We start from the raw sequence: 15,749 nt of genomic DNA, 5'->3' as shown, positions 1-15,749 counted from the left end.
AAGGTCCCCGGTTCAATCCCTAGCATCTTCCAGTAGGGCTGGAAATGTCTATTGCCTGAAATCTTGGCGAGCTGCTGCCCGTTGGTGTGTTATTGTTGTTATTATTTATTAAATTTGTATACTGCACTTCATATGCAGATTTTACGGCAGTTCACTGTACTGTAGACAGTGAATGGGCCAATAGTCTGACTCCATATAGTATATGGCAGCTTCCGATGGTTCCTTGGCATCTTCTCATGAGAGAAGGAAGGAGTGAAGCTGATTCCTGATTATTATTACTATCACTTATTATTGTTCCTACATGCAAAGAAGGAAAAACACCAGGCCTTGTATTGAAAGGTTGAAGGAGCCAGGTATATTTAGCCTGGAAAAGAGGAGACTGAGAGCCATATTCAAATATCTGAAGAGCTATCGCATGGAAGATGGAGCAAGCTTGTTTTCTCCTGCTCTGGTGGGTAGGACTTAAACAATTGGATTCAAGCTACAAGAAAGGAAATTCCGACTACATATCAAGAACAACTTTCTGACAGTAAGAGCTGTGTGACAGGTCTCCTGCAGGAGGTTGTGGACTCTCCTTCCTTGGAGGTTTTTAGGCAGAGGTTGGATGGCCATCAGTCATGGACGCTTTAGCTGAGATTCCTACATTGCAGGGGGTTAGACTAGAGGGCTCTTGGGGTCCTTTCAGACTCTACAATTCTATGAACAATGTTCCAAATTCCATTGGCTCACTGATAAACAGCAATTCTCAACTAAATATTAAGAATGGAGTTTTTTCTTTCCTTGGCCGAAACATTGTAGTACAATTCCTAATGTTTCTGAATTGTCTGGTGGTGCCAGAAGGCCCAGCATCTAGTAATTGTATTTTCATTGATTTGTATCAGTGTTTCCACAGAGCCGCAAGGCTGCTTTATGGATTTTTGCTTTTTAAAAAAACATGCAGGCACAGAAGGTGCTTCTGTATAGGAATTAATGTGAAGCTTGTCTATAACAGGCTGTCTTGTGTGAAGAGCCATCACACATGGACAAACACTTTTCGGAACATGGAAACCTCTACTGCATCCTGAGCAGACCTTCACTTAAACCTCCAATGCTTTTTCTTGATCTGAGTATGGATCTTGTATTTTATCTTGTATTTTAACTCACCCTGAGATCTGTGGAGGAAGGGCAGCATATAAATTTAATTAATAAAAATAAAATAACCAATAATACGACAAGTCATTCTGGTTTCCTTGGCCAACACACCCTCTTCCCCATCATATCCAACATCAGAACATAGGAAGGTGGATCATACCAAATCAGGCCATTGGTTTAACTGGCTCAGTATAGCCCACACTGACTGGCAGCCACTCCCACTCTCCAAGGTATTAGCTAGTGGTCTCTCCCAGCCCTACTGGGAGATGCTGGGGGTTCAGCCTGGGACCTTCTGCATGCAAAGGAGGTGTTCTGCCACACTCATGGTCCTTCCCATGGTGAAATACAGTGCTACACCTGAACAGGAAATATAACCCAGGTAGGAGGCAGAGGGTCATGTGTGCAGGCCCTGCTCCCGATGCCCCCCATGGACCCTGCCCCTCCTCCCCACGATTCCCAACCTTTGCATGTTGAGCTGGAAAGGTCTGGTGGGTGACTTCTACTTGCATTTGGCTCCTCCTGATCTTCCCAGGTCAACACAGGAAGAATGTAGGGACTGAGTGGATAAGGATGGAGTTTTTGGGAGATGGGTTCACCATATTCACCCCCTTATTCATTAAGTGGGTTGGTACCCATGGTGCTTGAACAGGGCTATTGTTTGTTTGCTTTATGGGATTGTGTGCTTTGAATAAGAGAATGTGATATTCCCTGGTGTTCAAGTGGCTGTGAAGTATGTTGATGCCTTCCTCTGCCCCTGCATCTTACCTTGCTATGTTCTCTGTCGCTAAATCATTACTGTTCGCCTCACAAGTGTGTGTGTGTGCATTCAGGGTTTATTAAAGATTGGCAGTTCCACTGAATCAGAGACACTTAAAAGAGTCTTGTCTGCCTTCAGAACTTAATTTAGACTTTTGGTAAGAGTACATTTTTTTCACCTTAATTTTGGTGGGTCCTCCAGAATGGAGTTATTGTATGAGCAGCCATTCTCTTTGGCTACCTGCAGTAACTTCTTCCTCTGTTGTGTTAGAGCTAATAAAAGTGGGTTAATCCCGTAGGATTAGAGACCACCAAAGAAGAATGCTTTCAAAACTCGTTCAGAGTGGTGGTGTGCTTTTCCTCCCTTCTTGAAGCTTTTTACCTCCCTTTTCTCCCCTCACCTCCATCACCTGCAATTTCCTCCTTCTGCTTCACAAGAGCATATTTCCTGCTCCTGTGTTAGTTCTGTGAAATGGGTTAATGTATGTGTTGGTGGGGTGTGGTGGGGGAAGCAGCAAGGGTTTTTAAACTCTGCTATTTTTAAGCATCCCTGTAGAAGTCCACCCACCTCCTCAGTGCATGCCTGTTTCTCTCGTTAAAAACTGCAAAGGCCGGCCTGTTCCCAAAGATGGGAAGCCAGCTTTGTCATTCTGAGCAGATGGAATCAGTTGGAACATCTTGGCCTCTGTTCATCTCGCTCATCAGTCGGAGGAGTCAGACTTGAGAAATTCAGGGAGCTCTGCTTCCAAATGCAGCAACAAGAAGGGGGGAACTTGCTTCCCATTGAGTGTGCCTGGCAGTGCCCTGTAATGATCCTTGCAGCTCTGGGATTAGAGAAGTTGGTCGAGTCTGTGAAGGGAATGGGGGGGACAATGTGGTTTGAAGATGATCTGTAGCTCTTGATCCCCAAGAGGGAAAATGCCCTTCAGGTATACATGATGAGCAATTCTCTCTGCAGTGGTGAATTTGTGTTGGGGAAGTATTACTACGTAAGGGCTCATAAGCTTGAATCTTGAATGGTAGAATCATAAGGAGTTGTAAGGAACGTCAAAATCAACTAGTTCAGCCCTCTACCATTATTATTATTATTATTATTATTATTATTATTATTATTATGGATAGCTCAGCTGCTGGAGCATGAGACTCTTACACTCAGGGTCGTGGATTTGAGCCCCACATTGGGCAAAATATCCCTGTATTGCAGGGCGTGGGATTAGAAGACCCTTGTGGCCCCTTCCAACTTTACAATTCTGTGATTCTATTATTTTACATGACTATCTCTCACTTCGTCTCTGGAGCGCAAGGTGGCACACACAGTTCTCCTTCTCTCCATTTTAATCCTCACAACAACCCTGTGAGGTAGGATAGGTTGAGAGATTGTGACTGGCCCGAGGTCACTCAGTGAACTTCATGGCTGAGTAGGGAATTTGAACCCTGGTCTCCCAGGCCCCAGCCCAGTACTCTAAACCAGTACAGTATTTGAAGATGGCTATCTTAATTTTCTCTTCTCCAGCTAGAGATGCCCAACTCCTTCGAACTTTCCTTGAAGGACTTGGTCTCCAGGCCTCTAGCCATCTTTCTTGCCCACCTCTGGACATGCTCTGTTTATCAGTATCCTCTGCAGTGCCTAGAACAGATTCTGGTAGGTAGCCATGTTGGTCTGATGCAGTCGGAAAAAATAAACTAAATATGCTAATTTTAATAAATTAAATTAAATTAAATTAAATTAAATTAAATTAAATTGTGAGAGCCAGTGTGGTGTAGTAGTTAAGAGCCATAGTCTCGTAATCTGGTGAACCGGGTTCGCTTCCCCGCTCCTCCACATGCAGCTGCTGGTTGACCTTGGGCCAGTCACACTTCTTTGAAGTCTCTCAGCCCCACTCACCTCACAGAGTGTTTGTTGTGGGGGAGGAAGGGAAAGGAAAGGAGAATGTTAGCCGCTTTGAGACACCTTTGGGTAGTGATAAAGCGGGATATCAAATCCAAACTCTTCTTCTTCTACTGGACAATTTTTTATTTTTCCCCGACAGTACTTCATGTTCCTCCTTTAAAAAAAGAAGAAAAAAAACCAATGTACATGGAAAGCAAGCAGTGAGAAGGCTAAGCTAGAATTTATCTCCCTGATGTGCTAGTTTTCTTCATGTAGGGATGTTGTTGTTTTTGAATGGACGGGCTTTCCATCATGTGAAATCCCACCCGCAGTTGGAAGTAATACAGTCCCATCCCAGGTTGACCAGCTTGGTGATAACAGGACCCAAATGATATCAGCTCTAGGGTGTGTGTGTGTGTGTGTGTGTGTGTGTGTGTTAGCATCTATTAGCATCTATCCTTCCTTGTTCACAGGTTTTGTTGTAAGCCAAAAATGGCAGGCACGTTTTTAGTACAGATAAATCATATGCCCGAACTGCATCTCAGGGATTCTAGGCTAGAGAATTTGTTCATTCTCTGTGGCTCTCCCAAACGGAGACCATGCAAGTGGGGAATGACTGTGGGCTCTGTGCCAGCCAGCTTGCTGTTTGCAGGGATTAGGGAATGCCTCCTTGAGATGGTTTGGAGAAGAGGTGCGTGGAGCTGAACCAGAAAGGATACCCCTAGTGTCACAGACAATGTAACTGTGAATAACAGTTGCCGGGGAACAAGAGTGAGCGAGTTCTGTTGTATTCATGTCTTGCTAGTGGGGTTTTCATATGCATCTGGCTTTGTCACTGTGAGAACAGGGTGCTGGCCTTTGGTCTCATCCAGCAGGGCTCTTCTGCTTGTGGTGTCCCATCACCTGCAATTACATATTGTTCCATTGCTTGCTGTCATAGATGACTTCTCTATTCACAAACCTCATGCACCAAACCTCACTGTTACCAGCACCAGCTTCTGTCCATCTGTCCTGACGTTTAGCTTCCCATTGCTTTTTCCTCCTTAGTTGGGTTCTGGCTTCTTGTCCCCCAAGGCCATCTTGCAGCTGCATTTCCAGCGTCCACTGTGTGCTGAAATGGTAGCACCAATAGGCCTTGAATCTTAGCCTGGAAGTAGCGGGTGTTGCTTATGGGCTGCCACTTGAGACAGTAACGTCTTAGAAGGGTTTTCATTTGCTGGATGCTGATGGCTGGACTGAGTTACTCATGGAAAAAAAATTCAATCTGATAGGGAACAATTGTGGGCTGAATGCATTTGTAATAATTTATTTTTCAAAAAGGGAATATAATGGCTTCTAATCATTGTGCATTGAATTCTTGTGAGTTTCCCTTGCTTAGGCAGGGCAGAGGTTTCTCCTCCGCTGAGCTCCTGTTTGGTAAAGAAGAGAGAGACACTGGCGATCCTGTTCTGCATTTCTTTTCAGAGACTCCTCAAATAGCTGTGGTGCCATAAGTAATCATCTCAATGTATCTAATTCACAACAGAGTTTTTAAACAAATGTTATATAGAGAACAAATGGGAAAAGCAAGGGGTGGGGTTTTTAAATATGGGGACCACTTGTGATTATTCAGTCATTCCATGTCTGTCCCTGATGAAATGGTGTCAACCTGGAGACTAATTAATAAAACAAATTATATCAAATGTTGTGCTTTTGGTTTGGTTTTGTATTGTGATGGTGCATCACCACAAAAAAATTAAAAAATGTGTGCATTGTTGGAGAAGAATTCATCGGAAAGAAAATGGCAAGAGAAAAGAGGAGTCAGATGCAGAGATGGTGAAGAGGAATACAAAAATGTTTGAGAAGCTGATATGAGAGAGAGGGAGAGACTGCCAGATAGCTGTGACAGACAGGCAAGAAAGTGGGTGGATATAGATTCTTGCATGGGTTGCTAATTGGGTGAGTAGTCAGCAAGTGTATGGTTGCAGGGCTGGGGGAGGAGGTTTTTTATAGTGTGCAGTTGGAAAGCTGATAATGTGCAGTTTGAAAAATGGGGGAATTAGACACATTAGGTTTATGTGTTTATTAAGCACTTAAAAACAGGCAACGTCAGGAACAGCATGTACACAAATTACATAAGAGTAGTATGCCCTCAGTATCCATTCTTAAAACAAAATACCCAGGCAATATTGAAACACCTTAATTTAGACCATCTAAACAGGTAATCCTTTGCATCTTTGTAAATACTTTTAAAATACTCCATGCCTTTTAGTTACTTAGCTAACACAGTTTCATAAACTAATCATCACCGAGTATTAGATCAGTTCACACGTTTATTGTTCTAGCCAAAGGCCATGACATACTTGTAGCAATAGTACCAATAAAAACAATACAGAACATATACCCATAACATAAGCCAGCATCCATTATGTAAGAGAGTGAAGACACAGAGAAACCAATTTGCCAAAATCTAGCTTGATTTCAGATTAAACCTCCAAGTTTTTTTTTGCGGTTTTCGCATAGAGTCACTGTGTGTTACAAAGCTATTATTGTCACTCAAAAAACCCTGAACCATTTCTGCCAAGGTGTACCTGCCTGCTTGTGTGAACAAAGGTTTCAAAAAGCGATCTTTGGGGTCTCTATATAAGGGGCAGGTTAACAGATAATGATGTATTCCACCCAAGGTTAACCACAAATACAAAGTCTGCCTGCATACAGGACCTTGTTGTAGCAGCCATCCAAGACTGCAGTGGACATCACTTGGAAATGCAGCTCAATAAAGGCTTCAGGGAATGAAAGAGTTTGTTCAGATAACTAGCACTAAAATGCTCTGTTCTCAGTAGTGCTATTTTTCTAGAAAAAATGGTGCCGGAACTTGTCATGAACACCTCCCTCCTTCTCTTAGAATGGCAATGGCACCCATCAGATGTGCCAAAACTCAACTGAGAGATGCTGGTACTGAGTTCTGATGAGTTCCCCCTGAAAAAAGCTTGCCTTGATGGAGAATGGAGAAATTGTTGGAGCGTCTGTGTGTTCAACCTCTAACTTGTGTGTGACTGAAATGTAGCCTACTGCCCAAATGTAAGTCATGTCTGCTGCTCTGCCCATTCTTTTTTCTATTGGCCCTGCTCACTGAGGCCCAAAGAAGCTTGGCTATTCAGGGAATGTGGCCCCTTGCAGAATTCCAAAGTCCATAGTAGCTCAGTACCTTTATTGGGCTAATTAAAATGTCACAAAATAGTGAACAAATGTCTGAGTTCTACAGAAGCCCTTCATCAAAGCCTGGTGTTAAGCAAGGTGGTGAGGGCGGGGCGCGGGGGGGGGGGGAGCCGGTTTGGTGTTAAAGCCATAAAGTCTGCATTGGTCTCAGTCTTAAAATGGATTGTGAGCAGGAACAGAATTAATAGGCATTTGGAGGGCTTATAGTAACTTAAGACGTATGTACTGATGATTATTGCATTCAGCTTGTGATTGCTATGTTTTTGTTATTATTACCAGTTTTTTAATAGTATTTTTTATTTAATTTCTGTTTCTTTGTTAAATTTGCAAATTTGCGAGTAAAAAAATCAGTAACTAACTAAAAATAGTTGTGGGATTTCCTATGTCCCTTAGAGATGCTGGGATTAAGAGATACAACACCTGGCTCATTTGTTTCTTTCCTTTTTTAAAAAAATCTCCTAAATCCTGGAATCATCCATTAAATGCCATGAGGATCTCCGGCTTCCTCTATCCTGGGGGAGGGGGGGGGGAAATGGAGGACTAAAAGTTGACGCTTGCGCGCCACTCTACTTTTAAGTCTATGGTTACATTCGTTCTAGAAAGGAACCGGAAGTTGAGCCGCACAGTTCGTCATTCTGTCCAGTAAGTCTATGGAAGGAAGCGGAAGTGGTTTTCCGAGTACCGCTCAAAAATCAGCCGTCTAGGAAGCGGAAGGTCCTTTTCCATTAGTGTCCGTCTCCTGCGTCCCTCGCTGAAAGGTTCCGACGACGGCTCGTTCCCTCAGGTGAGTTTGGGGGAAGGGAAGGTCGAGAGTCGCTGCTTATTTATATGCTTTTTAATGTTAGTTGCATTTCCTCCAGGAGGCTGAGGGCATCGTACCCCGTTCTCTCCTCGCCACCCCACCCCCCGTTTTAGGCTGCAATCCTAACAACGTCTTGAATTCAGTGGGACTGATTCCCAGAGCAGCGCGGTTAGGATCGCAGCCTGGGTTTCACGAACAACAGCCCTGTGAGGTGGGCCAGACTGAGAGAGGGAGGGATCGGGCCAAGATAATGGTTACCTGGGGATTTGTTCCATCCTCGGATCAAACACGCCCTGACATGCATATATACATACACATGTATTCCTCGCCGTGTGCACATGGCGTGGCTGCTGAAAGGCGTAATAAAGACTGGGAGGGCTATATTGTCACTTAATAACAATTTCATTATTTATATGCCACCCATCTGGCTGGGTTTCCCCAGCCACTCTGGACGGCTTACAGCACATTAAAAAAATGGTAAAACATTAGACATTAAAACATTCCCGATCCAGGGCTGCCTTCTGATGTCTTTTAAAAGTCAGATAGCTGTTTATTTCCTTGATATCTGAAGGGAAGGCGTTGCACAAGGCGGGTGCCACTACCGAGAAGGCCCTCTGCCTGGTTCCTCTCTTCTCCTGCAGGAGTGAAGAGGCTTTAAGGAGAGTGGCACTTTTACCTGTAATCCTCAACCCGTCTTCCTAAGAGTAAGCCCCTCTGAATTCAATGGGAATTACTTCTGAGTTGACATGGTTTGCATCCTCCGTTGGCTGATTTGCAAGGCAATGTTCCCATGTTGAAAAGATAATTCAACCACAGTCAGTCCATCTTGCCCCCAAATGACAACTAGACATCCTTTTGGTGCCCAGTTTATATTTCTGAGTTTCTAACACTGCCACACATTCTAGAAAATATGGGGGTTAGAATTCCCTTTAGTTGCACAAATGTGGCATGTCAGCTTTTGTCCATTCTCGAGTACCATGCTTCAATGTTCAAGCCTGATATGTACATTCATCAGGTATGTATTTTTCTAAAGTTGTCTTTAATGAGCTGGATATTATCCTAGTTATGGAGTTATTGGAATGGACTGGAAAGATTGAATGGAAAGATTTAAAAGAGAGCAGCCAAAAATTCCTGATCGTTCAGCAGATTACATGGAGAGGTCCTGCCGTCCCATCACTCTCCTTCTCCTATACACACCTGCCATTTCAGAGATTGCTTAGCCTGTGTTTGGTCCTGAATTGGCATTTTCTGTAGTAAAGTAGAGTAGTAAGTCATTGTGCATTGAATCCACTTTTGTCCCTGTGCTGGTAACCTGCAGATTGTATTTCTGCAGTGTGCTGTATGTGGGGCTGCCTTTGAGGTTGGCCCAGAAGGGGCGGCTAGTGCAGAATGCAGTGTCTGAACTGCTCACTGGGGCTGACTGTCAACATTGTGCTATACTGCTGTTGAAAGAATTGCACTGGCTGCCAATTAGTTACCAAGCTAAGTTTGAGCTGTTGGTTCTTGTATACAAAGCGGTATACAGCTTGGGATCAGGATACCTAAAAGATCTGCTCATAACGTGGGGATGAGCCGGCGAAAAGAGGACGAGCCCCCTCCGTGCCGGCCCTAAATAGGGCAGGCCATGCCCCCCCAGCCAGCCAGCTGATTGGCTGGCTGGGGGGGGGGGCAGACCCGGCTGGGATTCCCCTGCTCTCGCGGGGGCTGGGACCAGCCCCGCTCATGTGGGGTGGGCGTGAAGCCCGCAACCCCACCTCCTGGGCAGGCCGGAAGTGGCTTTACTGTGCTCTACAGGATATAATCTCATCAAGAGGTCCATTCCATATAATATAGGAATTGGGCCTTTAGCGTGGTAGTACATACCCTTTGGGACGCCCTCCAGACAGGCATTGTTTTTTCAGTCCCTACCGAAGACCTTCCTCTTTCAACAGGTAAGTGGAAACCTTTATGCCACTGTGTTGGAACTTGTCCTTACGTATGGAATTGCTTTTAGTTGTATATATGGAGTTGTTTTTTCATATGGAATTGTTTTTGTTGTTGATGTTCTTACTGAAAGTAAAATATCCTTTCAAATATTTTATGCGAAGTGATTCATACACGGAATCAAGGAAATAAATAAACAAAATCTGGCCCTACACAAATTTCTGAAATGATGTTTGAAAGCAATAACAGTCCCATGTTTTCCTTGTTTGCATACAGAATGTGATGGTTCCCAAGACTGAAATGGATCCCATGCAGAAGAACACTCACATCCTTGTTGGTGTTACTGGAAGTGTGGCTGCTTTAAAGTTGCCTATTCTTGTATCAGAGCTTCTAAAGATACCTGGGGTGAGTAGTTGTTACCTGGGCTGATGTGAGTAAATTGTTGGCTTTTGTATTTACAATGGGTCATTGCTTCTTTTTCTTTGTGTCCTTTTGCATTGGGCACAAACTGACTTAATAATTAGGCAAAGAGTTTCTCAAAGCACTATGTAAAAGTACATAACATGCCGTAGCAAAAATATATTTCCTATATCTCTAGGCTACCTTTATCCAATTTATCTACCTATTGTTCTTGATTACATGCCTGTAACATGTCTAAAATTGTTTAGAAGTGCTCTGTAGAGTTTAAAAGATACTATAGTCCCCTACCTGCAGACTCACTAACATGATACAAAATAAATTGTGAAGGAAGAGGAAAGCAAGCAAATTCAGCCACCAATAACCTCAGCAGGATAGCAGGATCATCTGATCTGGATTGGTGACCTTCCTTTTAAGTACACATGCAAAGCAGTCCTTAGGCCACAGGCTCTTTTACCCTGACTTTTGAAACTTTAGGTGTATATTTTAGGACCCACTTGATTTTCTGTGATCGTAAGTTGTTTTTAACTGTTTTTAATGTTGTGTTTTTGGGACGCGGGTGGCGGTGTGGGTTAAACCGCAGAGCCTAGGACTAGCCGATCAGAAGGTTGGCGGTTTGAATCCCTGCGACGGGGTGAGCTCCCGTTGTTCGGTCCCTGCTCCTGCCAACCTAGCAGTTTGAAAGCACGTCAAAGTGCAAGTAGATAAATAGGTACTGCTCGTTTCTGTGCGCTGCTCTGGTTCGCCAGAAGCGGCTTAGTCATGCTGGCCACATGACCCGGAAGCTGTACGCTGGCTCCCTCGGCCAATAAAGCAAGATGAGTGCCGCAACCCCAGAGTCAGTCACGACTGGACCTAATGGTCAGGCGTCCCTTTACCTTTACTTTTTTAATGTTGTGTTTTAATTGTTGTAACCAGCCCTGAGACCTCAGGGTGAAGGGCAGGTAATTAATAATAATGGCAGAGGCCAGAGATCATATCCCAGTGACAGAACAGGGCCTCTGATGTTGATCAGAAGGCACAGGATAAAGCAACCCTTAAGGCAGGGGTCAGCAAACATTTTCAGCAGGGGGCCGGTCCACTGTCCCTCAGACCTTGTGGGGGGCCGGACTGTATTTTGAAAAAATAAATAAATGAACGAATTCCTATGCCCCACAAATAACCCAGAGATGCATTTTAAATAAAAGCACACATTCTACTCATGTAAAAACAAGCTGATTCCCGGACTGTCTGGGCCAGATTTAGAAGGCAATTGTGCCAGATCCGGCCCCCAGGCCTTAGTTTGCCTACCCATGCCTTAAGGTATCCAGATCCCAGGATTTTCTGTCAAGTTACACCTCATGCAGTTCAGGTTTAGGAAGGCTACTCTGAATAGAGTTGGGAGGTTTCATGGGAACAGACATGCTTGCCACTATATCATCCCTTAAGGGATGCGGGTGGCGCAGTGGGTAAAACCTCAGCGCCTAGGACTTGCTGATCGCATGGTCGGCGGTTCAAATCCCCACGGTGGGGTGTGCTCCCGTCGTTCGGTCCCAGCGCCTGCCAACCTAGCAGTTCGAAAGCACCCCCGGGTGCAAGTAGATAAATAGGGACCGCTTACCAGCGGGAAGGTAAACGGCGTTCCGTGTGCTGCGCTGGCTCGCCAGATGCAGCTTGTCACGCTGGCCACGTGACCCGGAAGTGTCTGCGGACAGCGCTGGCTCCCGGCCTATTTAGTGAGATGAGCGCACAACCCTAGAGTCTGGCAAGACTGGCCCGTACGGGCAGGGGTACCTTTACCTTTATCTTTATATCATCCCTTGAGCTGTTGTATGTAGTAATGCCTCTGACCAGTAGGTGTCACTGTTAGCCAAGGCTGAGTGGGTTTAATAAGTTGTGTTTTCCCCCCTCTTTAGGCTCAGGTTACAGCCCTGGCTTTTGCAGTAACCTGCAAACCTATTTATGCCCATCTAAGATGATTTGCGTTCCATTTGAATGGATGCTAGACCGCATCTTTTGGAAGAGGTGTACTGTACTTCATCTGAGAAATTTCATTGCTCTCCTGGTGCCTTTGTTGTAATAGAACTTTTAATAATCCTTTGCTAATTGCAGTTACTAGGGATGCCTGAATTCATGGCTGACAACTGTAGCTCATGAGAGGGACTTGGTTCATGAGTTACTGCTCCAAATATTTGCTTGAAATACAGTGGTACCTCAGGTTAAGTACTTAATTCATTCCGGAGGTCTGTTCTTAACCTGAAACTGTTCTTAACCTGAAGCACCACTTTAGCTAATGGGGCCTCCTGCTGCTGCTGCTGCTGCGCCGCCACTCCACGATTTCTGTTCTCATCCTGAAGCAAAGTTCTTAACCCGAGGTAATATTTCTGGATTAGTGGAGTCTGTAACCTGAAGTGTATGTAACCTGAAGTGTATGTAACCCAAGGTTCCACTGTACAACCCTCAACAAGCACACACACAAAAGTCTAATGGCACCTTAAGCACTATAAATGTATTGTTTGCCTAGGAAGCTGGCTTACCCCAGGCAAAGCAATTTGTGTCCCCTGTGCCTCCAGGATCTCACGCAGAGAAAGTGTTACCCATCATTTGCTAACTGATCCTTTCACCAGGCAATGGTGGGGAATGAACCTGAGACCTTCTTCATGTAAAACAAGCTATGGCCCTTCCATTGAGGTGTGACCTGTCTTTACTCCAGGGCCTTAAGAACATAAGAAGAGATCTGGTCAGCGGCCAACCTAGTCCCCTATCCTGTTCTCACTGTCAGCACCCAGAGGCCCGTGGGAAGTCTGCAAGCTAGGCAAGAAAGCCATTGTTCCTAGTGGCAGCCTTGTTCTTTCCTTCATGCATGTGTCTTTTCTTTTAAAAGCCTTACTTATTAACTGAACACAGGACACATTGCCTCCAACAGGAGAATTATGCCGTTAAACCCAGAGGTGTGCAAGATTCCAGCTTGGTGCTGATGTGAAAATTGGGGTTTGACATTTGCTGCCCAACTCCCCATGGGACTCGGAGTCCCCTAAGTCCATGATCGGTCAGAGAAAAATAGATGGAGGCAGGATCCAGTGGAAAGCAAGGCAGATATTTATTTTTCTGTTGCAACAGAGTTCCCTCCCCTCCTTCCAAGGAGGGAGAGACCCTGAACAAAAGTATGCAGGAACCTTTAAAGGCTTTTGACATTGCCCAACCCCCTTAGCCAAAGACCACCCCAAAATCATCATACATACATCATAGGAGGCATCTACAGCAGAAATAGCAGGCTTGTTGGTTTTTGAATGTCTGATGTAGATTTTTTTCAATTTTGTTGTTCTGTATGGGACAATGACAGGGACGCGGGTGGCGCTGTGGGTAAAAGCCTCAGCGCCTAGGGCTTGCCGATCGAAAGGTCGGCGGTTCGAATCCCCGCGGCGGGGTGCGCTCCCGTTGTTCGGTCCCAGTGCCTGCCAACCTAGCAGTTCGAAAGCACTCCCGGGTGCAAGTAGATAAATAGGGACCGCTTACTAGCGGGAAGGTAAACGGCGTTTCTGTGTGCGGCTCTGGCTCGCCAGAGCATCGATGTCACGCTGGCCACGTGACCCGGAAGTGTTTCCGGACAGCGCTGGCCCCCGGCCTCTTGAGTGAGATGGGCGCACAACCCTAGAGTCTGTCAAGACTGGCCCGTACAGGCAGGGGTACCTTTACCTTTACTATGGGACAATGACAGTAAAGAATATCGGATTTATCGTATTTAAATCCTGTCTGCCAGGATACTTGATAATGTTTGCTGGGCAGCCTGGCCATTCTTTTGTGATGGATACTTTAGTTCCTGAATCCAGGTCACAGGCTCACCCTATTCATACACAAATATGCCCTTAAGACAGGATTTGTAAGTGAAAAGACAATGGGAAGGCTTTCCCTATTTGCCTCCCTTATTGCAGAGGAATATTTGAGGTCATTGGGAGAGTCAAAATGGCTTCAGGATTGCTCTCCTGTACTGTTTCAGACACATTGTTTATATAATTAGATATGTGTGCATTTATGCATATTTATGTTATTTTTGAGAACTTAGAATTCTTATAACAATGCAAAAGACATACACTTAGAATCAAAGATTTCTGGTGCTTAGGAACTGTGTCTGAGAGCCAGAATTGAATGGCACTCAGAGGTCTTCCACACAAAAACCTATTTGTGGTTGCCCCTTATAGCAGTCCCACCAATTAATAATGCAGCGGATCTGGTCCCGCTAACTTCCCCCAATTAAATATAGTGCACCCACCTCATGGTACTCCAATTGCACAATTTTTTTTACAATTTACCACATATTATTTAGTGAGGGACTTGTGTGAGGGAAAATTTAATTTAAAAAAGTAATGAAAGCTCAGAGTCTGGGACATCTGCCCAGGGACACCAGTGAAATCTTTTGTGGCATTGTGAACCCCTGCCCTTAAAAATACTTTCACAGTCCAAAGAGGGCTGTATAGTTTCTAGAGGTATAATAGTTTGCTTGTTAGTTAATACATGGAAACCATGTTTCACTAAAATCTCCCATCCCCCCAATTAATATGGCAACAACATTTCATTTTTAAAAGTTATTTTAAAGACAAGTACAGTACTTATAAAACAGCAGGTGGCAAGCATTATCTTAGAAGAGGCATTCATTCCTGTAAGAGTGAGAAATGGGGAATAGCTATTCTGAGATGGTACCTCCTAATACACCTGTGTGCATCATCTCAAACTCCCTCACCTCCCAGATAGTACACCAGAAGACACATAAAGGTCATTTCCTAGATAAATAAGAAGGGATTTTTGTTTGAGAAGGAAGCAGGAGAGAGATCTTTCTAAATGAAGCCCTTTTTCTACTTATGCTAGCATAAAACATCCTTAGCCACCTTGGTGCCCTCCAAACATTTTGGACCACAATTCCCATCAGCCCCAGTCACCGTGTGCTGATTGGAACTGATGGGAGTTGTACAGTGGTATCTCGGGTTACAGACGCTTCAGGTTACAGACTCTGCTAACCCAGAAATAGTACCTCAGGTTAAGAACTTTGCTTCAGGATGAGAACAGAAACCGTGCAGCGGTGGCAGGAGGTCCCATTAGCTAAAGTGGTACCTCAGGTTAAGAACAGTTTCAGGTTAAGAACGGACCTCCAGAAAGAATTAAGTTCTTAACCCGAGGTACCACTGTAGTCTGAAATAATCTGGACAGTGTTGGGTTGGCGAAGACTAGCATAAACGTTTGCAGTTAAAGACTGATGGGGAAACCAAATACAGTGTCAGTTGATTTAAGATGGCTCCTGTTGAGTTATGATTCCAGTGGCTGCTTCATTTGTTACCTGCTAGGAAGCGTTCCTGTGCGGAAATGCCTGCAGAGACTGGGGATAAATTTTCATGTATACAAAATATACCTCAAGAAATGCCTTAATCCAGGGATTAGAACCTGCAACCCTCCTGAAGTTGTTGAATTCCAGCTGTTGTCAGTTCCAGCCTGCCTGACCAATGGCCTGGGATGATGGGAGTTGTAGTCCAATTATACCTGGAGTGCCACAGTTTTTTCATCCCTGCCTTAATGTGCCATCAGACTGCTTGTTTTGCAATCCAGAGGGTGCTTTTCTTTCTTTCTCTCTCTCTCTGTACACAATATAAAGACTATTTGTATCTTGGATTGCAGTCTAAGAAA

General features: G+C 44.6%; 1 protein-coding gene across 5 annotated transcripts in view; it reads left to right on the top strand.

The window, feature by feature from the left end:
• Positions 1–7,584: 7,584 nt before the first annotated feature.
• The window catches only part of PPCDC (phosphopantothenoylcysteine decarboxylase), a 63,717-nt gene continuing 55,552 nt past the window's right edge, over positions 7,585–15,749 (top strand). For 2 of the 5 annotated variants that reach the window (XM_077918357.1, XM_028705378.2), the window contains exons 1-2: positions 7,630–7,739; positions 9,957–10,085. In XM_077918357.1, coding sequence (XP_077774483.1) covers positions 9,963–10,085 — 123 coding nt within the window. In that variant the 5' untranslated portion in view covers positions 7,630–7,739; positions 9,957–9,962. Of the gene's footprint in view, positions 7,740–9,956; positions 10,086–15,749 lie in introns of all 5 variants that reach the window. The other 3 variants (XM_077918356.1, XM_077918355.1, XM_077918358.1) reach the window with 3 other exon arrangements.

The sequence above is a fragment of the Podarcis muralis genome, chromosome 14 (genome assembly GCF_964188315.1).
Source record: "Podarcis muralis chromosome 14, rPodMur119.hap1.1, whole genome shotgun sequence".
NCBI classification, from domain to species: Eukaryota; Metazoa; Chordata; class Lepidosauria; order Squamata; family Lacertidae; genus Podarcis; species Podarcis muralis.
This window is presented reverse-complemented; position numbering and strand designations above follow the sequence as displayed.